The 25,623-nt window shown below is 44.6% G+C and overlaps 3 protein-coding genes across 3 annotated transcripts in view; 1 reads left to right on the top strand and 2 right to left on the bottom strand.

The window, feature by feature from the left end:
* LOC142198391 (uncharacterized) overlaps window positions 1-25,623 on the bottom strand; it is a 617,468-nt gene that overhangs the window by 4,337 nt on the left and 587,508 nt on the right. The window contains exons 20-22 of the mRNA XM_075269418.1: window positions 6,498-6,576; window positions 6,273-6,404; window positions 236-1,274 (exon numbers count right to left, since the gene is read on the bottom strand). Coding sequence (XP_075125519.1) covers window positions 236-1,274; window positions 6,273-6,404; window positions 6,498-6,576 — 1,250 coding nt within the window. The remainder of the gene's footprint in view (window positions 1-235; window positions 1,275-6,272; window positions 6,405-6,497; window positions 6,577-25,623) is intronic.
* The window catches only part of LOC142198436 (uncharacterized), a 308,715-nt gene that overhangs the window by 202,525 nt on the left and 80,567 nt on the right, over window positions 1-25,623 (top strand). The window lies entirely within an intron of this gene.
* Window positions 8,088-25,623, bottom strand: part of LOC142198431 (oocyte zinc finger protein XlCOF8.4-like) — a 28,351-nt gene continuing 10,815 nt past the window's right edge. Inside the window, exon 4 of the mRNA XM_075269471.1 lies at window positions 8,088-8,221. Coding sequence (XP_075125572.1) covers window positions 8,088-8,221 — 134 coding nt within the window. The remainder of the gene's footprint in view (window positions 8,222-25,623) is intronic.

Here is a 25,623-nt window from a genome sequence, read left to right as displayed (position 1 = left end):
AGCTGACATTCATCATAGTGCTCCGGGCAGATGGCACAGACTCGGGTACAAGGAACAGGTCCAAGGTCACGCCAATGGTAAACAGTCAGAGTTCAGAGAGACAGCTTTGACATGCCCTAGCAGAGCATTAGAGTTTACCAGATTATGTAGGGACACACCCCTTTGACAAAGGGAATAGTAACACCGGCTTGTCAATCTAGAATTTTATAATGGATCCTCTCCTGTGTGGCTTCTCTCATGTCGAACAAGATTTGACTTATGTGAAAAACACTTTCCACATTCTGAACATGAATATGGCTTCTCTTCTGTGTGAATTCTCTCATGTATAACAAGATTTGATTTCTGAGTAAAACATTTCCCACATTCTGAACATGAATAAGGCTTCTCTCCTGTGTGAATTCTTGCATGTGAATGAAGACTTGCTTTGCCTGTAAAGCATTTGCCACAAACAGAACATGAAAATGTCTTCTCTCCTGTGTGACTTCTCTCATGCTTAATAAGATTCGAATTGTTTGTGAAACATTTCCCACATTCTAGACATGAATATGGCTTCTCTCCCATGTGAATTCTCTGATGATCACTAAGATTGGCTTTAGAAACAAAGCATTTTCCACATTCCAAACATGAAAAAGGCTTCCCTCCTGTGTGAATTCTCTCATGTGAAAGAAGACTTGCTTTACCTGTGAAGCATTTCCCACAGTGTGAGCATGAAAATGGCTTCTCTCCTGTGTGACTTCTCTCGTGTTTAATAAGATTTGAATTATTTGTAAAGCATTTCCCACATTCTAAACATGAGAATGGCTTCTCTCCTGTGTGAATTCTCTGATGATCACTAAGGTTGGATTTAGTAATAAAACATTTCCCACATTCTGAACATGAATATGGCTTCTCTCCTGTGTGAATTCTCTCATGTGTAACGAGACTTGATTTCTGTGTAAAACACTTCCCACATTCTGAACATGGATATGGCTTCTCTCCTGTGTGAATTCTTCTGTGTTCATGAAGACTTGATCTTTTTGTAAACTCTTTTCCACATTCGCCACACTGAAACCTTTTCCCACCATTCTGGCAGGTACTTGTGGTCACAATCTGTGATGGGTCAGAAAGTTCCTCATGATTGGGGGGATTATATGATGGATCTGTACTGTGAGGTCCTGGATGTACATTAGGGGTAATGAGGTTTTCTCCTGAGGAGCGCTCCATCATATCTTCATCTTCTCCTTTATCACTTACTGATAACATGAAGTGTCCCCCAGAGATCTTATGAGGATTTCCTGTTAAGATTAAAAATGGATCTTATGATTTTTTTCCACACCATCATTTTGGATACACACATGGAGTTTTTGATGTAGTTTCTAAGTTAAAGCCAGAAGTGGATCCAGCAGGACGGAGAAGTAAAAGACTATGCTCACATCTGTGTTGGAGAATCCATCTAAAACCAGAAATAAAGTCCTACAGAATGATGGAGAACATAGCAGACACCTAATGGCCCCATTATAAGCAGTGATGCCCATCAGGATCTGTTTGCTTTGGTGCCTATCTCTAACCAAAAGAAAAACTAACACAATCTAAGTCCTTCCTTTATATGTCTCATTTCTGCTCAAGCCGGTAACTACAGAACATTGAGGGTAACATCTGTCATAGTGACAAAAGGCTTGTCCTTAGGATAGGCCATAAATATGGGATCAGTGTGGGGGCAGCAGCCATCTTTGGAGGTGCATCCAGTCTGTGTACTGTACAATGCATGGAGACTGAAGAAGAGATGAGAGAATAAACTTGTAATGAGCCGGGTTCATCCGGGTTACCAAACCGAACAAATGGAGATTTGTCTCAGGTAAACTAAAATGGCTGCCGCAAGGGAAGAGGAACAGGAGAAGTAACAGAAAATAAAATGGGCTTCCTTGTGGCGTCTGTCACTCCTCTGTGATGTCATTGGCCTGGGTTCAGTGCGGAGGCCTGTAAATGAGCCACTGTGGTGACCTGGGCGTGCAGAGTCTAATAATGTCATGTCGCCTCAGCTGTGACCCTAAGCCAAAGACGCCACAAACACGTTCCAAGCGCGGCGAGGAGGCCGAAGAGAGGTAACAAAAGGTAGGAATGGTTTTTGGGGTTTTTTTCTCATATTTCCTCAACTCCTGTGGCAGCTATTAGAGTTTTTATTTTTTACATCTCCCCTGGGAATTCACTTTACACTTTCACACAACTCTGGCTGTATTGGATTGAGAGAAAGAAAATTATATATATAGTCCTAGTAGCCCTGACAGTGTCACACACTATGTATTATAGATATATATAGTCCTAGGAGCCCTGACAGTGTCAGACACTATGTATTATAGATATATATAGTCCTAGGAGCCCTGACAGTGTCATACACTATGTATTATAGATATATATAGTCCTAGGAGCCCTGACAGTGTCATACACTATGTATTATAGATATATATAGTCCTAGGAGTCCTGACAGTGTCATACACTATGTATTATAGATATATATAGTCCTAGTAGCCCTGACAGTGTCACACACTATGTATTATAGATATATATAGTCCTAGGAGCCCTGACAGTGTCATACACTATGTATTATAGATATATAGTCCTAGGAGCCCTGACAGTGTCATACACTATGTATTATAGATATATATAGTCCTAGGAGCCCTGACAGTGTCATACACTATGTATTATAGATATATAGTCCTAGGAGCCCTGACAGTGTCATACACTATGTATTATAGATATATAGTCCTAGGAGCCCTGACAGTGTCATACACTATGTGTACAGCCTCATTCTGACAAGTATGATGAAGTCGTCACATCACACCAATGAGAATATGGTAATACAGGAATCCATGTAGACTGCTGAGTGTCCTATTTGGTGGGCAGGGAGGATACCGCTACATAAGAAAGAGAAAATCTTCTCACGTCCCTCCTATCTGGTGGCCTCCTCAGTCTTTAACTGTCCTGCCGACCATGCTCATGTGCCCGCTGCAGCCAGTCACTATCCTCAGCACTGATAGTAGTATTGTCTTCACGTGGCGGCGTGGACCACTGATTGGCTTCTGCAGTCAAGAGCACAGGTTCGGCACATCATTACTATGGAGCCTCGTAAGAGCAAAGGAAGGAGGTCCCTTGGACAGGGCATGGTAGATGTGCCCTCAAGATGTTGAAAGATCTTATATTCTCAGTCAAGTATCCTCAGGTTGGTTATTATTCATCATTTCCCAGCTAGAAAGCTCCGTGGTCTTCTGTGCCATGATGGTCCTTCCTCCTCTACCACTTCATCATCTTCATAGGAATGACGATAGGGGGTATAGTATCTACATGGCACCACAGTGGGGCATTGTCTCTATGGCACTGCTAGATAGTAGTAATAACTCTGACATGCACTGTATTGGGCACTATCCTTATGTTACTAGTGATTTGTGAGTGCTATGTGTTTGTGGCCAGTTGTTGGGGCGCTGTGTGTGTGTGGCCAGTTGTTGGGGGCGCTGTGTGTGTGTGGCCAGTTGTTGGGGTGCTGTGTGTGTGGCCAGTTCTTGGGGCGCTTTGTGTGTGGCCAGTTGTTGTGGGCTCTGTGTGTGTGTGACTAGTTGTTGGGGGTGCTGTGTGTGTGGCCAGTTGTTGGGGCGCTTTGTGTGTGTGGCTAGTTGTTGTGGGCTCTGTGTGTGTGACCAGTTGTTGGGGGTGCTGTGTGTGTGGCCAGTTGTTGGGGCGCTGTGTGTGTGGCCAGTTGTTGTGGGCTCTGTGTGTGTGACCAGTTGTTGGGGGTGCTGTGTGTGTGGCCAGTTGTTGGGGGTGCTGTGTGTGTGGCCAGTTGTTGTGGGCTCTGTGTGTGTGACCAGTTGTTGGGGGTTCTGTGTGTGTGGCCAGTTCTTGGGGCGCTTTGTGTGTGGCCAGTTGTTGTGGGATAGGTGTGTGTGTGGCCAGTTGTTGGGGGTGCTGTGTGTGTGGACAGTTGTTGGGGCGCTGTGTGTGTGGCCAGTTGTTGTGGGATCTGTGTGTGTGTGGCCAGTTCTTGGGGTGCTGTGTGTGTGTGTGGCCAGTTGTTGGGAAGCTGTGTGTGTGTGGCCAGTTGTTGGGGGCGCTGTGTGTGTGTGTGGCCAGTTCTTGGGGTGCTGTGTGTGTGTGTGGCCAGTTGTTGGGGCGCTGTGTGTGTGGCCAGTTGTTGTGGGCTCTGTGTGTGTGTGGCCAGTTGTTGGAGTGCTGTGTGTGTGGCCAGTTGTTGGTGCCCTGTGTGTGTGGCCAGTTGTTAGTGCCCTGTGTGTGTGTGGCCAGTTGTTGGTGCCCTGTGTGTGTGGCCAGATGTTGGGGCGCTGTGTGTGTGGCCAGTTGTTGGGGGGCTGTGTGTGTGTGGCCAGTTGTTGGGGGCGCTGTGTGTGTGTGGCCAGTTGTTGGGGCGTTGTGTGTGTGTGGCCAGTTGTTGGGACGCTGTGTGTGGCCAGTTGTTGGGGCGCTGTGTATGTGACATACTGAGTTCAGGAGCAGTATTTCTCTAGTAGTAGTGGGCACTGTATAGATGGCGGCAGTAACATGGCAATACTGCAGGGCAGTGATCTCTACAGGGAGGAGTCATGGCAGAAAGAAGTCTACAGAGCGGTCTGGGCCAGACAGAGAAGAAATAAAAGAGCAAGCAAATGACTCCAGAAAAGACGTCACCTGTCATCCGCTGGATTGGATGGGGTTACATGGTGATTTTGGGCATGATACTGTGAACTTTATAAATCATGTAATGTATGAAAAAAACATTGTTATCCTTAAAGGGGTTGTCCCATCACAAGGATCCTATCTATACTGCTTGTTAATGTGGATGTAAGACTTTTCCTAAATACATTGCAAAACTACTTTGTTTGTCCACTATCTTACTTTATTCACTTCATTGTTGACACAGCCCTTATCTGCTCAAAAGTCAAGTGATGTATCTGCTGCTCTCAGGGGGGAGGGAGGAGGGGCTAAGTGCACGGGAGCGAGCCTGTGTATCTAGCTATTCCTGTGTCTGCACCACGTGACCTAGCTCCCTGCTATCAGATAGGGGAGAGGAGCTGCTTTCATTTCTGAACTCGTCTTCTGTTCTCCCAGCTATCAGGCTAGATAATACAATTGTGTTTATTATGGCAGAGACAGGCAGTCTCTGTATGTAACACAGAATGGAGTTGCTCCTGCCTGTACTTCATAGTTCAATATTATGCATATAGTGTTTAAGGACCTTTGATGACATCACAGGCCCTTCAGCCACCCCATAGGATCACGTTATGCGGTCGGCGGAGCTACATGCTAATTTGGGGGCAGAGCTAAATGGCAGGTTGCATGTGAAACCCCTCCCACCAAATGATGCAGGAAGAAAGAAGATTTTACAGCAGTGAAGACTGGTGAGTATGTGACGTGGGAATACCCCTTTAAAGCTGAATGATAGATATAGTTGCTTATGCTTGAAACTGCTATAATGTTATATGATAAGATGGCGCCTGTATCCAAGATGGGTGCAAGAAAAACAAATACTTGGCTTGCGGACACAATACAGCTCTCCAAGGTCACCACGCAGGATCGGGAGTAGCCGGCTATATATGGCACTGCTTAAACTTACTCTGTTTGATAGAGCTGTATCGCACCAATCAGGAATGAATATGAAAGTTACATTGATGTTATATGACTTCCTCTCTCTGCTACTATTTAACCCCATGTTGTGTTAATAAAGCTCGTCAGTGCTAATAGAGGAACTAATCCCAACATTTTGTGTCTGGTATCAATGCCTCGTCGCTAGCCCTTACCTTATATCAATTAGGACAACGACAGTTACCCGGGATTATTGGTCAATTAGTCATAAACACGGCCTTGACCTTATCAATACCCGTTGTGTAACCAAACATGTATTGTATTGTGGCTCAGAGGTTGGGGCGACGGAGAGTCACAAATAACACCTGAGCCCTGATATGTCACCGCTATTACACTAATGGGGGGCTCAGTGCTAGTGAGAGCAGCATCAGCTATAAATATAGCCCGGCCATTCATGGAGATGATAATCACAGCCAGGGGGCGCCCCAAAATCTGATGTCCCAGTGAGTACATGCCAGGATCCATAGGAGAGCGAGGAGGGAATATCTCTGTCCATTCACAGCTCCCTGAGCCCCTGCACGACACGTAACATAGCGGATCACTGCCCCCCCCCCCCCCCCCCCCACACACACACACACCTCTGGAGTGTTACTGGACTGGAGCTCTAAGGGGGAACCAACCTGAAGAAACCTGTGGCTTCTCCTTCTCCATTCATGACTCCGTACCTGTGGTAACACCTCCTGGAATCTCCTCCTCCACTTCCCTCTTACACAGGTGATGGCCCCTCATCCTCTCTTCTTCAGCCTCCGCTTTAATATCAGTCACATCTTCTCCCTGATTTCTGGCAATGGCTCCATCTGTAGGAAACACACAGTGATGGGATAGATTGCCATGTGATGAGGAGATGATGGGAGTAGTAGTATCTAGAGGAGAAAGTCTCCGCTCCTTACACTGCTGATCAGTCCAGGAATCCGTCTCCTCTTCTGCTTCTTCTTTAACCTCAACCTTAATATCCATCAGATCTTCATCCTAAACAGGGAAGAAACAACATTCACTTGGGTTCTGTCACTTTATGGTCAGGTTTTGGTAGGAGAGCTCGCATTCCAGTTTGAGTGTGTCTGGATCTGGCGGTATTATGTGCACATCCCTCCATATGTTCCTGTTCTAGGAAGGGTTACACGTGGCCTTCACCTGATGACCACAAGTAGCCCTTATATACTCTGTGTAATGACCCTCCGCACCCTCTAAAATATAATGTCCCTCTTGCTCCCACACTATGCCCAGGGAACATGTATTCATCATTCCAGCCTTCAGCAATCAGTGGCCCCTCCACAGTGATGGAAGCGATCATTGCACTAAGAAAGGGGACATGGCTGTGAGTCCTGACATGAAGGAGTCCCTGCATTAGGAAGGGTTACTGGTGCTCATACTTACTAGGCTGCGACTCCCAAGTGCACTCTGATGTAATTCAGCAAATGAGCTGTCACTGACTCATTTACTGCGCGAGAGGCGGAAGATTACGACTCAGGCGAGGGGAGTATCATAACAGTACTATCTTTGTGTTTGTTGTTGTTGTATTTCTGACCTGCTTCTTCTACTACATCAGATTCTAGGACCACATGGGACGCACTACATATCTTCTACTTTAAATAAAAGGGTCAATAAGGAGAGTGGGGAGGGTTTCATTTCAAGAAAATGTTTTTTTTTTTTTAATTTGAGATTTATTTATTTTTAAACTTTCCTACTGGATTAGTAATTCCTGCTGTGTGATTGGTGGGATTAGTATTAGATGCTAAATAGTTTAACTCCATAGTATTATATCAGTGACAACCACCACCAGGGGAACTAGGAAGATCTGGGTACTGTCCTGTATACAACTAATGACTACTAGCATTCACTCCTGCCCTGGTAATGCTAAGCTGCTCAGATAAAAAGAAACTTTTCTAAACTATTTTTCTCCAAGATTATGCTTAAGAGATTTAATAGACACTTATCTTTCTACAAGACAAAGCAGTGAAGGTAGGACATCAGCGCCATCTGCCTGCTGACTGTCTGGTACATGTATGAGTGCAGGAGTGGCGAGCTCCACCCCCTATATAGATGTGCCCCAGGACTCAGCAGCGCCATCTACCTGCTGACTGTCTGGTACATGTATGAGTGCAGGAGCGGAGAGCTCCACCCCCTATATAGATGTACCCCAGGACTCAGCAGCGCCATCTACCTGCTGACTGTCTGGTACATGTATGAGTACAGGAGCGGCGAGCTCCACCCCTATATAGATGTACCCCAGGACTCAGCAGCGCCATCTACCTGCTGACTGTCTGGTACATGTATGAGTGCAGGAGCGGAGAGCTCCACCCCCTATATAGATGTACCCAGGACTCAGCAGCGCCATCTACCTGCTGACTGTCTGGTACATGTATGAGTACAGGAGGGGCGAGCTCCACACCCTATATAGATGTATTCCAGGACTCAGCAGCGCCATCTACCTGCTGACTGTCTGGTACATGTATGAGTACAGGAGCGGCGAGCTCCACCCCCTATATAGATATGCCCCAGGGCTCAGCAGCGCCATCTACCTGCTGACTGTCTGGGACATTCTCCTCTGGGCAGTCCTGGGAATACAGAGGACTCAGGGGACATCTTTTGGGGGGATTTCTCCTACTGGATCCATCTGTGGAGACACAAACAACAGTGACGGAATACATGAGCTGCTGGAGATCTGTCTAGACACTTCTAGGGTGACTTATGGGGTGACCCTAAATAATACACATGTGCAAACTGATTCTTTACGAGGCAGATTTAATCCAAATATGTAACAATTGTTTGTTTTTTTAATGAAACCGAATATTCTGCATATTTATCTCATACTAACTGAAAAGGCTGCCGTGACGTACCGCATAGTGAAAATACAGAAAAGACACGTGTGTGACAGCCTGTCAGTGGTAGGTGGATGTCACATATAGTATATAAGATGTTGTGTGCAGGGACACGAGGCATTACAATGATGTGGACGTAGGGGAAGGATCTTCCAAAGCATTTACTCCATTCTCTTCAGCAATACACAGCACTGACAGCAGCAGAGCTAGAGAATCTTAGGAGTAGGAGAATAGGAACAAAGTTTAGTTGGATTTAATCAATGACATGCAGATAGCGATAGAAATCTTATCTGCTGTGGTAATACAGACACTGGACCATAACCCTTTCATTGCCAATAATCTAATACGGAGCTACACAGCATTAGATTGCCTTGGGTGCAATGTATGCGGAGAATGTGCACAAAGTATCTGACATTGTATTTACTGCGACAGTGCGGTTAGTGGCGAATCTTTTGCTAAGGTTTTTTTTTCGTTAAAAACATACAAACTGCTATTCTAACTGCAAAACAGAAACAGCCTGCGCTAATCTGAAACATCAGCATTTCTTAAGGAGATTCAAACCTTCTACTACAAGCGTGGGAATGACTTATACTTACTCATCAAAAGTAACCAGGGATCTGCGAGGATTTTCACACATCTTTGGCCGAGGCCTTCGGAGTGTCTTCCTGTATCATGTTCCATTTAGTGAACTGCTGATTCTTCCGGCTACTCCTAAAAGCTGGACATCATGTCTTGTGCCCTGGTCCATTATATTATTCCATGCCATACTGCCACAAATATTATCAATGCCACCACTGCCACCATTCAGCCAGCCATGTCCTGCAGCCTGCTCAAGTCCATGTCCATGCTGAAGGACTCCTTTCCATTTTTTGGCCCCAAATGCATATTTCACACTAATGACTTATCAACAGAATGGATCTATGGGGGTCCGATACCCTGACCCCACAAACATCAGCAAATCCAGCCTCTTCCGAGGTCCAAAAGCTACTGAAGTAGGCAAGGATTACTCGAATAGATGCAAAGTTGTTTCCACTCTGTATCTTGGCAGCCAGATTCTTCTGGAGCAGCTGATCTGTGCAGGGTCCCTGTATTGGATACCGCAGATCACATCCACAGATGTAAAATGTTACTACTAAAAACTAGAGCTTGTCCTGCAAAAACAGACCCCACTCAACCCTATCAATGGAAAAATGAATACAGAATCACAAAAAAACAAACCATTTTGTTTTTCTGCAAAAGTGTCTTTATTGCATATATGTAGTGAAACATAAAAAAGATTTAGGAATCTATTTGTACCACATGGTCAACAGCATAAAAAACCCCAAAAAAAACAATTGCAGTATTGCTTTTAAGTTAACCCAACCCCCCACATTACACTATACATTATATTGTACCTCAAAATGGGGCCATTAGAAAAACTTCAATTCATCCTGCAAAAAATGAGCCCTCAGATAGCCAAGTTATAGGAAAACTGAAAGAATTCTAGCAACTGAAAAAAAAGTCATAAAAACTAGCCTAGTCATTCATAGCTAAAGATGTCTACTAGAGATGAGCGAACAGTAAAATGTTCGATATTCGTTTCGAGTAGCCCCGCAATATTCGACTATTGGAATCAAATATCGAATCCTATTATAGTCTATGGGGGGAAAATGCTCGTTTCAGGGGTAGGCAACATTCGATCAAATAGAACTTACCAAGTTCACAAATGAAGGTCGGGCTGGATTCTCCGAGAAGTCTTCTCCGCGCAGCGTCCCCGCGGCGTCTTCTGGCTCTGAATTCACTCTGCCAGGCACCGGGCCTGGGCAGAGCCGACTGTGCATGTCCGCACTACAAGAAAATGCTTACAAGCGGCCATTTTCTTGTAGCGCGGGCATGCGCAGTCGGCTCTGCCCAGGCCTGATGCCTGGCAGAGGAAATTCAGAGCCGGAAGACACCGCGGGGACGCTGCGCGGACAAGACTTCTAAAGGTAGGAGAAGGACCAGCATTGATTGGCCGACTGTATAGCATTCAGCCAATGAACACTGGTTCTGCATCGAATTTTTCCATTCGAATAGCGAGTAGTATTCGATCGAGTACGAGTATTTCAAATACCTTAGTATTCAATTGAATACCTACTCGATCGAATACTACTCGCTCATCTCTAATGTCTACATCAGTACTACGGGGGCTTTAAAATAAGGAGCCCGTAAGACAAGGTCCATGTCCTGTCCACATTCCTCCGACTATGATGCTTTGAGTTCAGACGATTAAAGAAATGTGACCGTCATACAGACTGTGTTTCCTAGTCTGAACACGACCATAAGGTAAAGGTGAGACATTCCCATCCTCCACTAAGTAGTAACGTAGAAATCCCCTGATCAGACAATCCCTTACTACTCAAGACCCCGGCTAGACAATAAACATCAAAGCTTTACCTATAGCAGTCACATCTACGAGATAGTAACCATGTATCCCCTTACTCAGATACCCCAGGACTTACAGTAAGGCTGGACCATGTGACAATGTATCCCCTTACTCAGATACCCCAGGACTTACAGTAAGGCTGGACCATGTGACAATGTATCCCCTTACTCAGATACCCCAGGACTTACAGTAAGGCTGGACCATGTGACAATGTATCCCCTTACTCAGATACCCCAGGACTTACAGTAAGGCTGGACCATGTGACAATGTATCCCCTTACTCAGATACCCCAGGACTTACAGTAAGGCTGGACCATGTGACAATGTATCCCCTTACTCAGATACCCCAGGACTTACAGTAAGGCTGGACCATGTGACAATGTATCCCCTTACTCAGATACCCCAGGACTTACAGTAAGGCTGGACCATGTGACAATGTACCCCCTTACTCAGATACCCCAGGACTTACAGTAAGGCTGGACCATGTGACAATGTATCCCCTTACTCAGATACCCCAGGACTTACAGTAAGGCTGGACCATGTGACAATGTATCCCCTTACTCAGATACCCCAGGACTTACAGTAAGGCTGGACCATGTGACAATGTGTCCCCTTACTCAGATACCCCAGGACTTACAGTAAGGCTGGACCATGTGACAATGTGTCCCCTTACTCAGATACCCCAGGACTTACAGTAAGGCTGGACCATGTGACAATGTATCCCCTTACTCAGATACCCCAGGACTTACAGTAAGGCTGGACCATGTGACAATGTATCCCCTTACTCAGATACCCCAGGACTTACAGTAAGGCTGGACCATGTGACAATGTATCCCCTTACTCAGATACCCCAGGACTTACAGTAAGGCTGGACCATGTGACAATGTATCCCCTTACTCAGATACCCCAGGACTTACAGTAAGGCTGGACCATGTGACAATGTATCCCCTTACTCAGATACCCCAGGACTTACAGTAAGGCTGGACCATGTGACAATGTATCCCCTTACTCAGATACCCCAGGACTTACAGTAAGGCTGGACCATGTGACAATGTATCCCCTTACTCAGATACCCCAGGACTTACAGTAAGGCTGGATCATGTGACAATGTATCCCCTTACTCAGATACCCCAGGACTTACTGTAAGGCTGGACCATGTGACAGCCAGATAGTCACAAAAACAATAATACAAATTACATATGGAAATGGCAGGAAACAGGAACTCAACAATAGAAGACAAGATGATAACTTTAAGCTCCCAGGCCCCATTGTAAAATATGTAACAAGACTCCTACTTACCCTCTACTATCTATAATACTGGTTCAGTCTTATGTTAAGAAGCATCTGAGCCCCCTCAGGGTCCAAGGCTTGGTAGCTATTGTTACCCTTGCACCCCCTATATCTACAGGGGGTCAGATGATGATGAACATATAGAGGACAACTTAATGTAACTAACTTTCCCTATATCTTTCCATAGATCCATGCTTGATCGCCAACCCAACACCAAACACCACTGTCCCTCACTATCCCTAGAGTTATCCCTATCGAGTAGCCTAGTCTGCAATGCTAACCCTTACACAACCACAGGAGGTCACAAAGACCAGAGGCTATATCCTAAACTGAGAAGGGCTGAACAAAAACATCAGGACAAGACAGATACAAAGAGGGAGAGAACAAACTATAAGACTCCGAAGCTTGGACGCCACTAGAATAAACCACAAGAACACACTAAGAAGAAGGAAACTAGGCAAGGAGCAAGACACTACAAATATACAAGGATAACTGGAATAAAATGCACAGAGCCTACACTATAACCAGAAACTCAATGCAGTAGCCAGAAATATTTAACCAATCAGAAGCTTCTGCCCAAACGATAGAATATCACCCCAAAAACCTGATAGCAATAGGACAGCATGGTGCTGGAAATGTTCTTCTTTGGGACAAGGGCCTATGCAGCTTATTCGACAATCCACTACATAGTCTTCATTGTACCAGGGGCTACTGAAGGATAGTGTGCGAACAAGACTGAAGCTCAGTCCTAAATTCCTTGGAACAAGAACCGAAACATACCAGGAAATCCACCAAGAAATGGCTGGAGAGCATGGAGATTTCTTGAATGGCCAAGTCAAAGTCTGGTTCTATCCCATCAAGATGCTGGAGAGGTCGTGCATGTTCCCCATGGAAGAGTGGAAGCAATATCTCCTCTATCAGACGAGTAGACAGCAGGGTCTCGTTTGCACTTCTGTCACTATTTTGCATTACTATTTATAAGCCAAAGCTGCGACTGGAGCAAAAACAGAGAAAGTCATTTTTGGACCTACTCCTAGTTTTGTCTTCAAATGAAGATCAGACATTGACAGGTCCACATAGGATATAGAATATACAGTCTACACGCGGCGTCCTTCCTTATCACGGTCACTCTGGATTCTCCTGAGTTGGGGGAATGTATGAGTCCAGTAAGAAGACGCGAGGGGCATGGGGACAGTTCAGCTTCACGACTTTTGCCAGTAAACAAGGCTTTCTGCTTCTTCTTTATATGCACAATAATTTTCCTCCATGGATTCCGGTCACATTGACCTCACGAGAGTAGAATTAGAGAGTTTGGCAGATCCAGGCTCAATCCATCCAAAAATATACTCTGTTAGGCACCAGAGGAACCATTTTTATATCTAATGTTCGCAACCAGGTCCAGCCCTATTATACAGCTTGGGCTCACCTGAATCAAACAAATTTCTCCTTACGTCAATTCATGATTTCATTGCAGATATTCATTTGCTTCTGAATATGTAAATGAGAAGTTTGGAGCAACGAAGACGTCACTGTTGTTCTTATTGCTCCGCAAAGTGATGCCCCGCAGTGCACAGGAACGCTCTCTTTCCACCTCTCTTCTTTGATGGACAGTGCCAAGGGGATTATCCAAAATCTCACCTGCCCTGTACTCTGATAACTGACAAATAGACAGTACATGAATATAAAAAGTAATGAATATGCGTGCAATGGAGGCAGGTATCGGCACAGGGCAACATGCATTTAATTGGGTGAGCCTGACCCATATAACTGTTGGGCTGGCCTTGGTAACAGACTCCCTTTATGGCAGGTCTAAGAAGCTTCAGTGAACGATATAAGGAAATCTCAGAGGGACATTAAAACGCGGTAATCCTACGTGTGAGAAGAAGTCAGAAAAGAACATCCTTTAACGTGTATTTCATGAGGGCCAAGGGTCTTCAGGAAAAAACTGAAATAAATATGGCTCCATTAACTTCAATGGCTGCTAAAATCAGAAGACTCTAAGTCGTTGCCGAACGTCTGTGATACCTACTAGACATTCTTCAATACATTGACAACTGTTATTACTTGGGGGTGGGTCCTGTTCAATTGGCAATGACACCTGGTTGTCAATTTATTCATACATTTCCAGTAGACGGAACAGAGGAACGGCACATCGCAGAGTTATAAGAAATGATGCTCCAGAATTGTGATTAGTATTTCCTAGGACACATCAGGAGAGAAGACACATCATGAACACGGACACATCAGGAGAGAAGACACATCAGGAGAGGAGACAGATCAGGAGAACAAACAGATCAGGAGAGAAGAAAAATCAGGAGAGCGGACACATCAGGAGAGAAGACACATCATGAACGCGGACACATCAGGAGAGAAGACATATCAGGAGAGCGGACAGATCTGGAGAGCGGATACATCAGGATAGCGGACAGGTCAGGAGAGCGGACAGGTCAGGAGAGCGGACAGGTCAGGAGAGCGGATACATCAGGATAGCGGACAGGTCAGGAGAGCGGACAGGTCAGGAGAGCGGACAGGTCAGGAGAGCGGACAGATCAGGAGAGAAGACATGTCAGGAGAGCGGACAGGTCAGGAGAGCGGATACATCAGGATAGCGGACAGGTCAGGAGAGCGGACAGGTCAGGAGAGCGGACAGATCAGGAGAGCGGACAGATCAGGAGAGAAGACATGTCAGGAGAGCGGACAGGTCAGGAGAGCGGACAGGTCAATAGAGCGGACAGGTCAGGAGAGCGGACAGATCAGGAGAGCGGACAGGTCAGGAGAGCGGACAGGTCAGGAGAGCGGACAGGTCAGGAGAGCGGACAGGTCAGGAGAGCAGACGGGTCACAACAGCCACAACAGCGGACTGGTCAGGAGAGCGGACAGTTCAGGAGAGCGGACAAATCTTCTATAATAACTGAGAATATCCTGATGTGCTGTTTTTGCTCTTATGGCATTTTGCAGAGTCCTGACATGAATTTGGTTTCTTCCTGGTGTGAATTCTCTGAGGCGTTTCAAAACTTGATTTCCTTGTAAAACATTTTCAACATTTAGAACTTTAAAAGGACTTTTCTCCCAAGTCACCTGTCGTACGTCTAACAAGATATAACATATGTGTAATACACTTCCCACATTCTCAACATAAATATGGCTTCTCTCCTGAGTGAATTCTCCGGTGATCGTTAAGATTGGCTTTAGAAATAAAAAATTCCCTACATTCTGAACAAGAATATGGATTCTCCCCTCGATGGACTCTCTCATGTGTAACAAGATTTGATATCTGAGAAAAACATTTCCCACATTCTAAACATGAATATGGCTTCTCTCCTGTGTGAATTCTCTGATGTCGAATAAGATTTGATTTATCTATAAAACATTTTTCACATTGTGGACATGGAAATGGCTTCTCTCCCGTGTGAATTCTGTCATGTACAACAAGGTGAGATTTACGTGAAAAACATTTTCCACATTCTAAACATGAGTATGGCTTCTTTCCCGTGTGAATTCTTCTGTGTTCATAGAGATTTGATCTGTGTGTAAACTCTTTTCCACATTCCTCACACAGAAACTTTTTCCCCTCTTTCTGGCTGGTACTTGTGGTCACAGTCTGTGGTTGGTCGGAAGGTTTCTCATGATTCGGGGGATTATATGATGGATCTGTAGAGTGATGTCCCGGATGTACATTAGGAGTAATGAGGTTTTCTCCTGAGGAATGCTCCAAGATATCTTCCTCTTCCACTTTTACTAAAATGAAGTTCTCCTCAGAGATCTTACTGGGATTTTCTGTGAGGATTAAAAATGGATTTTGTGATTTTCTTTTCACACCACAATTTTGGAAACACACATGCAGATTTTGATGCAATTTTTGAGTCAAAGCCAGAAGTGGATCCAGTAGAATGGAGAAGTAAAAGGCTATGTTCACATCTGAGTTGGAGATTCCTTCTACATTTACAAGGCCCTGAAGAATGCCAGATATCATAACAGGTGCCAAATGGCCTCCATTATAATCAATGGTATCCATCAGGATCTGTTTGTTTCCATTTGACAGATCTCCATTTTCTGTTCTGTTTTCAGTATTTAACCTTAGGTCAGAAGGGGTAATGTCTATCATTAGGGAGCGACTGGTATATTGACGATGTATGTCCTGCTAAGAATTATGGGTAAGGAATATGCGAATAAGACCTCACTGGTGAGGTCAAAAGGTTTCTTTGAAAACAATCATCTACAGGGAGCTTCTTCCAACAGGTGGTGCTGGGAGCCAATTCCTCTTTTTTACCAATGAGGTCTTATCTGAATATTCCTTACCCAAGCTTCATAGCAAGCATGTATGGTCTAATAATTTAACACTTCTGACGACATTGAGACCACCCTGTATTGTTGGAGAACGATCTCAGGCTTTCAAGGAAAAAGAGATGAATGTAGATGGAAACCTCTTCCATCTGGAGGAGTTATAATGGCTTTGTTATTATTCCGAGATTATAGTCTTAGGTATCTTTGAAAACCAAGTATTAATCTATAGGGAGCCCCTTCCAAAAGGTGGCGCTAGGAGCAAATTCCTGTTGGTCACCAATGAGGACCTATTTGCATATTTTGAATCTAACCTTAAAAGAACAGAAAGATGGAAATCCTGCTGGAGATGTGAACACAACTTAAGTCCTTCCTTTTTATCTCCCATTCCTTCTGGAGCCGCTGACTACAGACCAGTGAGTGTAACATCTGTAGTAGGAACAATAATGGAGGAGAAACAAGTCTCTGGATCCAACCAACCCCGAGTTACTGAGGGCCATCATGTCACACTCATCTCAGCGATCTCTATATCACAATAGTATAGGATGAGGCAGGTTGTGGATATGGATACAGGACAACATGACAAGTATATAAAGATTATTGAGTATTGGACTTAACCCTTAATAGTTCAGTGGATTCACAATTGGTGAAGGACAGATATCAGAGGGGCGTTATTGGTTTGGGCAGCTCTGTCTTATCCAGGACTATAGTAACAAAGTGTATATGACTGGGGAACCTAACCTGTATCTCCTTTGTAAGGCTATTCTGTGCGGGCCCCAACCTCCTCTGGTCTTCATATATTTAGGACTCCTCTCTGTTCAGTACTCAAAGAGGAAAAGATGGCTGTGTGTCCTCGTGGCTCTCTCCATTGTAGTATATAGGGGAGGTAAAATGGATGTTACCATAACTCTTATATACTGCAATGGAGGAAGCCAAGCTTATACACACGCACTCTAATTTCTTTTCTTTTGGAGTATAAATTGGATAACAGGAGACCCCCATCCTCTGAATAAGTGAGTTCTAGAAATATCACATACAGCATATACAATCAATAATACTGATAGAAACACCCCATTATATTATATGGCAGCCGTTCACAGTGGTACCATCTAACAATGGGGCTCCAAGATCATAAAAGTTTGTGCACCCTTAATTTAGAGGGACTGATGTTTGACAGCTTGACAATGAGTGCACAGAGCGGCCAGACAGCAGAGAATACAAGTAAGATTCTTGGCTGTATAGCTAGAGCTATAACCAGCAGCAGAGGAGTTTGTGCCCAGAGTTCCCAATATAGTGCATGTACACTGTGCATAACCTATCTCCGATGCCCCCACTGAAGTAAATGAAGAAGAGTGTGCACTGCCCAACCACCACTCCATTCAGAATGTAGGACAAAAATTGCTCATTTTTCTGATCAGTGGACATAAGCGGTTGACCCCCACTAATCTCCAAGTTACCCCTTATCCTATGGAGAAGTTTCATGGGAAAACCCCTTTAAACTGCCAGAATCAGAGCTATAAGTTGCTGCAAATTCCCTCCAGTCATTGGTCTTGTTGGGGCATTCAGTATCCAGTTTGTTTTTGCCTCCTCAAATTCTCAGTCAAAACTTTTTTTTTAAGACTACAGAGATATGTTAATAGTCACTTACCTAAAATTATAGTACGAGTAAACCTAGAAGGATTTCCCACTTGCTAGTAAACTTTCATATAAGGGGTTAAATGGCAATTATGTTCTAATTGACAATGGGGGATGGTGATACAATGAACAAAAGTCCATGGTACCCCTTCCTCTGAGGTCATCTGAAGTGATAGGGATAAGTGAACGGAAAAAAAATCCTTTTCCTCTCCCTGCAGCTGAATGTGCTCCCCTACATACAGGCTGAAGTGAAAGCTGGCAGTATTTACAGCTCCACTTCAAACAGTGTTATCTTGAGATCTACTGGGTATACAGGCAAAGATTCATGGCTTTAAGACAAGACCAACATCGTGGCTCTAGCCCCCGCAACTCTGGAGTCAACGCCTTATGGTCTGAAAGGCTAAAGGGACAAACCACTTTGACACTGAGAATTATCACACAGTTGTCAATTTATTCACAGATTTCCAATAGAAATAACAGAGGAACACCACAAAACAGTTAGAAGAAAAAATGCTCCAGAATTGTTATTAGTGTTTTCTACAACAGAGAGATCAGGAGAGCGGACAGATCAGGAGAGCGGACAGATCACGAGAGCAGACAGGTTAGGAGAGTGGACAGGTCACAAGAGCGGACAGGTCAGGAGAGCGGACACATCAGGAGAGTGGACAGGTCACAAGAGCGGACAGGTCAGGAGAGCGGACACATCACGAGAGCAGACAGATCAGGAGAGCGGACACATCAGGAGAGCGGATACATCACAAGAGCAGACAGGTCAGGAGAGCGGACAGGTCAGGAGAGCGGACAGGTCAGGAGAGCGGACAGGTCAGGAGAGCGGACAGGTCAGGAGAGCGGACAGGTCAGGAGAGCGGACAGGTCAGGAGAGCGGACAGGTCAGGAGAGCGGACAGGTCAGGAGAGCGGACAGGTCAGGAGAGCGGACAGGTCAGGAGAGCGGACAGGTCAGGAGAGCGGACAGGTCAGGAGAGCGGACAGGTCAGGAGAGCGGACAGGTCAGGAGAGCGGACAGGTCAGGAGAGCGGACAGGTCAGGAGAGCGGACAGGTCAGGAGAGCGGACAGGTCAGGAGAGCGGACAGGTCAGGAGAGCGGACAGGTCAGGAGAGCGGACAGGTCAGGAGAGCGGACAGGTCAGGAGAGCGGACAGGTCAGGAGAGCGGACAGGTCAGGAGAGCGGACAGGTCAGGAGAGCGGACAGGTCAGGAGAGCGGACAGGTCAGGAGAGCGGACAGGTCAGGAGAGCGGACAGGTCAGGAGAGCGGACAGGTCACGAGAGCAGACAGGTCACGAGAGCAGACAGGTCACGAGAGCAGACAGGTCACGAGAGCAGACAGGTCACGAGAGCAGACAGGTCACGAGAGCAGACAGGTCACGAGAGCAGACAGGTCACGAGAGCAGACAGGTCACGAGAGCAGACAGGTCACGAGAGCAGACAGGTCACGAGAGCAGACAGGTCACGAGAGCAGACCGATCACAAGAGAAGACAGGTCAGGAGAGAAGACAGGTCAGGAGAGAAGACAGGTCAGGAGAGAAGACAGGTCAGGAGAGAAGACAGGTCAGGAGAGAAGACAGGTCAGGAGAGAAGACAGGTCAGGAGAGAAGACAGGTCAGGAGAGAAGACAGGTCAGGAGAGAAGACAGGTCAGGAGAGAAGACAGGTCAGGAGAGAAGACAGGTCAGGAGAGAAGACAGGTCAGGAGAGAAGACAGATCACAAACGCAGACCAGTCAGGAGAGCGGACAGATCACGAATGCAGACCGGTCATTAGAGCAGACAGATCCTCTATAGTAGTGAGTATCCTGTTTTTCTGCATAAGTGCTGTAAGAGCGTTCTTAAGAGAGATATAGTTTCTTCATGGTGGGAATTCTCTGATGTGTTTAAACATTTGATTTCCTTGTAAACATTTTCAACATATAACAGTTTTTAATAGATCCTCTCCCGTGTGAATTCTCTCATGTCTTATAACGTGATTTCAGTGAAAAATACTTTCCACACTCTCAGCATGAATTTGGCTTCTCTCCTGTGCCAATTTTCACATGTGTAGCAAGAATTGATTTCTCAGTAAAATATTTCCAGCAGTCTTAACATGAATATGGCTTCTCTCCTGTGGGAATTTTCTCCTGTACGACAAGATGGCAATTATTTGAAAAACACTTTCCACACACTGAACATGAATATGGCTTCTCTCCTGTGTGATCTTCTTTGTGACTAAAGCTTGGGCCATGTGTAATCTCTCTTCCACATTCTCCACACTGATACTTTTTCCCCCTTTCTTCCTGGTCCTTGTGGTCACAATCTGTGGTTGGTCAGAAGGTTCCTCATGATTCGGGGGATTATATGATGGATCTGTACTGTGACGTCCTGGATGTACATTAGGGGTAATGAGGTTTTCTCCTGAGGAGCGCTCCATCATATCTTCATCTTCTCCTTTATCACTTACTGATAACATGACGTTTCCCTCAGAGATCACACTGGGATTTTCTGTGAGGTTTGAAAATGGATTTGGTTTCACATCACAATTTGGGAAGCACAAATGTAGTTTGTAAGTCAAAGCCAGAAGTGGATCCAAGAGGGCGGAGAAGTAAAAGGCCGTATTCACATCTGTGTTGTCCAATCTGTCTAAAACCTCAGACAGAAAAGTCTTGTAGACAACTTAGCACATACCCAACGGCCCCCATTACAATGGTGATGTCCAGTGATGTCCTTCAGGATCGGTTTGTGTCCACCCCATAACAAATCTCCATTTTCTGTTTTTTCTCTACTGCACCATAAATGAATAGAAAATTGTAAATCCTGATGTAAATGTGAACACACCCTAATCCCATCCTCTATATAGTGTAACATCTGCAGATCGGCCCTCACGTTACTGAGGGACGACCACGTCACCCTCATCTCTTCGACTTTAAAATAGAGATTAGAGAGAAAATTGGACTTAACCCTTAATAGTTTAGGGCAGATATCAGAGGGGTGGGAATGGTTTGGGCAGTTCTGTCTTATCTAGGACTATAGCACCAAAGTATCTAGAACAAGTGCGCACCACCTGTATCCCAGCAGCCACACGTGGTTCATAATACTGTTCAAGCCGAAACCATATTTGGCGCACAGCTTGTTTTTGCCTCTCCAAATTCTGTCAGACAATAGTTTTGGTTTTTATACTTTAAGGCTACTTTAATGATAAATGGTCAGAAAACTTTACATAAATCTAGAGTAAAAGCAATCTCAGTAAGTTTGGAATATTTCTTTCAGAGGAAAATGCCTCTTTCTCCACTAAGACTCTTTTCCTGCTTTGACACGCACAGAAATGGAAAAGAGAAATAGAGCGATAGGCAGAGACTGCTGCTGACAACAGTAAGTTTTGTATCTCACCCCGAGTACTTTAGTCACATCATTACAGATTAGATCTTCTCTATCATGTTGTGTATGATCCCGCTGCCTCTGAGTTACAGATAGAGAGAGAGTTATGACTACAAATGAGCTAACCTTGTAAGATTCTGTTTTTGGTTCACTGGCTCAGACCAAAAGTTCAGTTTGGGCCCAAACAGGTTAATTCAAAATTGCCTTAAAAAGTTGAGTATCACACCCTGAGTAGAGATGAGCGAACAGTAAAATGTTCGAGGTTCGATATTCGTTTCGAGTAGCCCCTCAATATTCGACTACTCGAATCGAATATTGAACTCTATTATAGTCTATGGGGGGAAAATGCTCGTTTCAGGGGTAGGCAACGTTCGATCAAATTATACTTACCAAGTCCACGAGTGAGGGTCGGGCTGGATCCTCCGAGCAGTCTTCTCCGTGCAGCGTCCCCACGGCATCTTCCAGCTCTGAATTCACTCTGCCAGGCATCGGGCCTGGGCAAAGCTGACTGTGCATACCTGCACTACAAGCGGACATGCGCAGTCGGCTCTGCCCAGGCCCGATGCCTGGCAGAGTGAATTAAGAGCCGGAAGACGCCGCGGGGAAGCTGCACGGGGAAGACTTCTAAAGGTAGGAGAAGAACCAGCGTTGATTGGCCCACTGTATAGCATTCAGCCAATCAATGCTGGTTCTGCATCAAACTTTTACATTCGAATAGCAAGTGGTACTCGATCGAGTACTTCGAATACCATAGTATTCGATCAAATACCTACTCGATCGAGTACTACTCGCTCATCTCTAACCCTGAGGGTTCCTAGGTGGGACTCTAACATCTTTCTAACTCTGCAACAATAACACAGCCTTAGTCATGTAAAATGGACACAACAGAAGTGACTATGGGTATGCGGAGGGAATCTGGTGGTGGTGGCCAACCTCTCTAACCAGATACCGCACTGTTGGATTTTTTTCCTTCTTAAAATTATGAGACGTCAAAAACTGATTTCTCTGTAGGGCTGAGGCCTCTCGGGATGGTATCATAAGGACTTTTATAAGCAGCCAAAAAATTATCCTTTATTGGAAGTAAAAAAATTTGCCATTATTTTAGCGAAAAAGTGAAACAAGAGACGGTTTCCTCCGATTTTACCTCCCCCCTCTCTCCACGCAACATACTGGCAGAGACATGGCACAGGCGTTTCTTTTATGCTGTCATTGGAAATTGTGATGGGGGATCATTATATAGCCCCAGCCCCTAGAAACGCAGGTACGAGGGGATGTGCAACTCCAAATGCATTTTTCATACCAAAGACCAATCCACTTGGGTCATCAGTTTACTATCTGGGAGGTTCAACGCCTGATCCCCACAATCAACCTGAATCCGGGGCAGGTGGTACGGATTCAGGTACAAAGGAACAGATCCAAAATTGGGGAAATGGTAAACAGGTACAGTTTAGAGAGACAAACAAAGTTCAATTGACACACTATGTATCCATCCATATCCATAGAGATCCATCGAGAAGGAGAATGGTCACACCTGGTTGTCAATTTATTCATACATTTTCTATAGAAATAACGGAACGGACAAAGACACTCCAGAATTGTGATCAGTATTTACTAGAAGAGAGGTCAGGAGAGCGGCGAGATCCTCTGTAATAACTGGGAAGATCCTGATGTGATGTTTTTACACCTTCACCCATTCCTAACAGAAATGGAATATTGCTTCTTCTGGGTGTGAATTCTGAGGAATTTCAAACTTGATTTCCTTTCAAAGATGTGATTTATGTTAATTCTGAATATGAATAAGGCCTCTCTCCTGTGTGAATTCTCTCGTGTTTATTAAGATCTGACCTTTGAATAAAACTTTTCCCACATTTTGAACATGAATATGGTTTCTCCCCATGAGACTTCTCTCCTGTTTAATAAGATTTGCTTTAGCAGTAAAACATTTTCCACAAGGTGAACATGAAAACATCTTCTCTCCTGTGTGACTTTTCTCATGTATGACGAGATGTGATTTCAGAGTAAAACATTTCCCACATTCTGGACATGAATATGGCTTCTCTCCCATGTGAATTCTTTCATGTATAACAAGCTTTGCTTTAGTTGGAAAGCATTTCCCACATTCTGAGCATGAATATGGCTTCTCCCCCGTGTGACTTCTCTTATGTAAGTCAAGACTTGCTTGCTGTGTAAAATGTTCCCCACATACTGAACATGAATATGGCTTCTGTCCTGTGTGAATCCTCTCATGTTTAACCAGATTTGATTTATATGTAAAACATTTTCCACATTCTTGACATGAGTATGGCTTCTCTCCTGAATGAATTTTACGGTGTACATAAAGATTTGGTCTGTGAGTAAACTCTCTTCCACATTCACCACACTGATACTTTTTCCTCTCTTTCTGGCTGGTACTTGTGGCCACAATCTGGTGGTTGGTCAGAAGGTTCCTGATGATTCGGGGGATTATATGATGGATCTGTACTGTGACGTCCTGGATGTACATTAGGGGTAATGAGGTTTTCTCCTAAACAGTGCTCCAAGATATCTTCCACTTTTACTAAAATGAAGTTCTCCTCAGAGATCTTACTGGGATTTTCTGTGAGGATTAAAAATGGATTTTGTGATTTTCTTTCCAAACCACAATTTTGGAAACACACATGTAGATAAATTTTCGATGCAGTTTTTGAGTCAGATGTGGGTCCAGTAGAAAAAGAAAGAACAGACAAATGGAAATTTTTTGGAAGATACAAATATAACCTAAGTCCTTCCTTTATATTTGTTGGGTCCAATCAGCCCGGTGTTACTGAGGGCCGAGCCTGTCACACTCATCTCACTGATCTCTTTACTGTTGGATGAGGTGGTGCGAGGGATATAGTTATAAACTTACTGAGAGATTTTTGAAAATTGTGCTTAATCCTTGTTACTTCAGTGGGTTCAAAGCCGGGTAGACAACAGATATTAGAGTGTTTATGGTATTGTCAGCTCTGTCTTATCCAGGACTCTAGAAAATCAGTATTTGCAGTAGCTGCTCATCATGGGGGATGTATGGGACCACCATGTTATTCTGTGCTCCCAAGCATCTCTGCATCCTATATTTAGTACTCCAAAGAGATAAAGACTGCTGTGGACTTATGTGGCTCTCTCCATTGTAGTATGTGGGAATATGAAACACCTGACTGTTTCCATAACATTCAGAAAATACAACAGAGAAAATAGGCATCGAAACATCAGGGACAGGAAACGGAAGAAAACACGAACTGATAGACAGATGATAATAAGATATATTAATAATAAATGACCCAAACAGATGATGGAACAAATGTATGATGGTGGAGATAGGAGGGTAATGGAGCAGAAGGATGAGGATAAACAAAAATATACAGAGGACAACAATCTAAGTAACTTTACCTAAATCTTTCCCTATCCCTGAACACCGAAACCAACATCAGACACCACTGTCCCTCACTATCGCTAATGAATAACCTAATCTGCAGTACTGACCCAAAACACAACCACATGAGGTCACGAGGAACTAGCGGCTATACCCCAAACTATGCAGGGCTGAACAAAGACATCAAAACAAGACAGATACAAACAGGAAGAGAAAAATCTACAAAATCTGAGAAAATGGACTCCACTAGAATAAACCACAACACACTATGAAGAAGAAAACTAGGCAAATACATGAATATGGCTCCTCTCCTGCGTGAATTCTTGTGTGTACATAAAGATTTGGTCTGTGCGTAAACTCATTTCCAGATTCACCAAGATAATACTCTTCCCATTCTTTCAGTAAAAGTTCTGTATCCGCAGCTGGTCAGAGGTTTTCCTGACTGTTCCTCTTCTGAGGTTGATATCACAAAAATATTACCAGATCAGTAGAATGTTCCCTGTGTGCACCGACAGCGCTTGTACTGGGGAACAGATTCAGAAGCCCATTCAGGCCCCACCTCTGCCTCAGGGTGAAAGATGTAGAAGGACTATTGTGGATTCTTCTGCATGGAATGGGGTTGAGCCGATTTTGAGATTTCAGGATCGAATTTAAAATCTGATTTCTGATCATTTTCCAGCTGATCCTGATCGTGAAATTTGCTTGATCGCCGATTGGGATCCGATATTTTATATATCGGGATCATGATATATACATGAATAGGGTTGAGCTGATCTTGACATAACCTCCAACCTCGATCCCGCTGGAAAAGATCGGGATCGGAATTCAC

Source organism: Leptodactylus fuscus, chromosome 3 (genome assembly GCF_031893055.1).
Source record: "Leptodactylus fuscus isolate aLepFus1 chromosome 3, aLepFus1.hap2, whole genome shotgun sequence".
Classification (NCBI taxonomy): Eukaryota; Metazoa; Chordata; class Amphibia; order Anura; family Leptodactylidae; genus Leptodactylus; species Leptodactylus fuscus.
The sequence above is the reverse complement of the archived record's forward strand: the minus strand, read 5'-3'. Positions and strand labels throughout refer to the sequence as shown.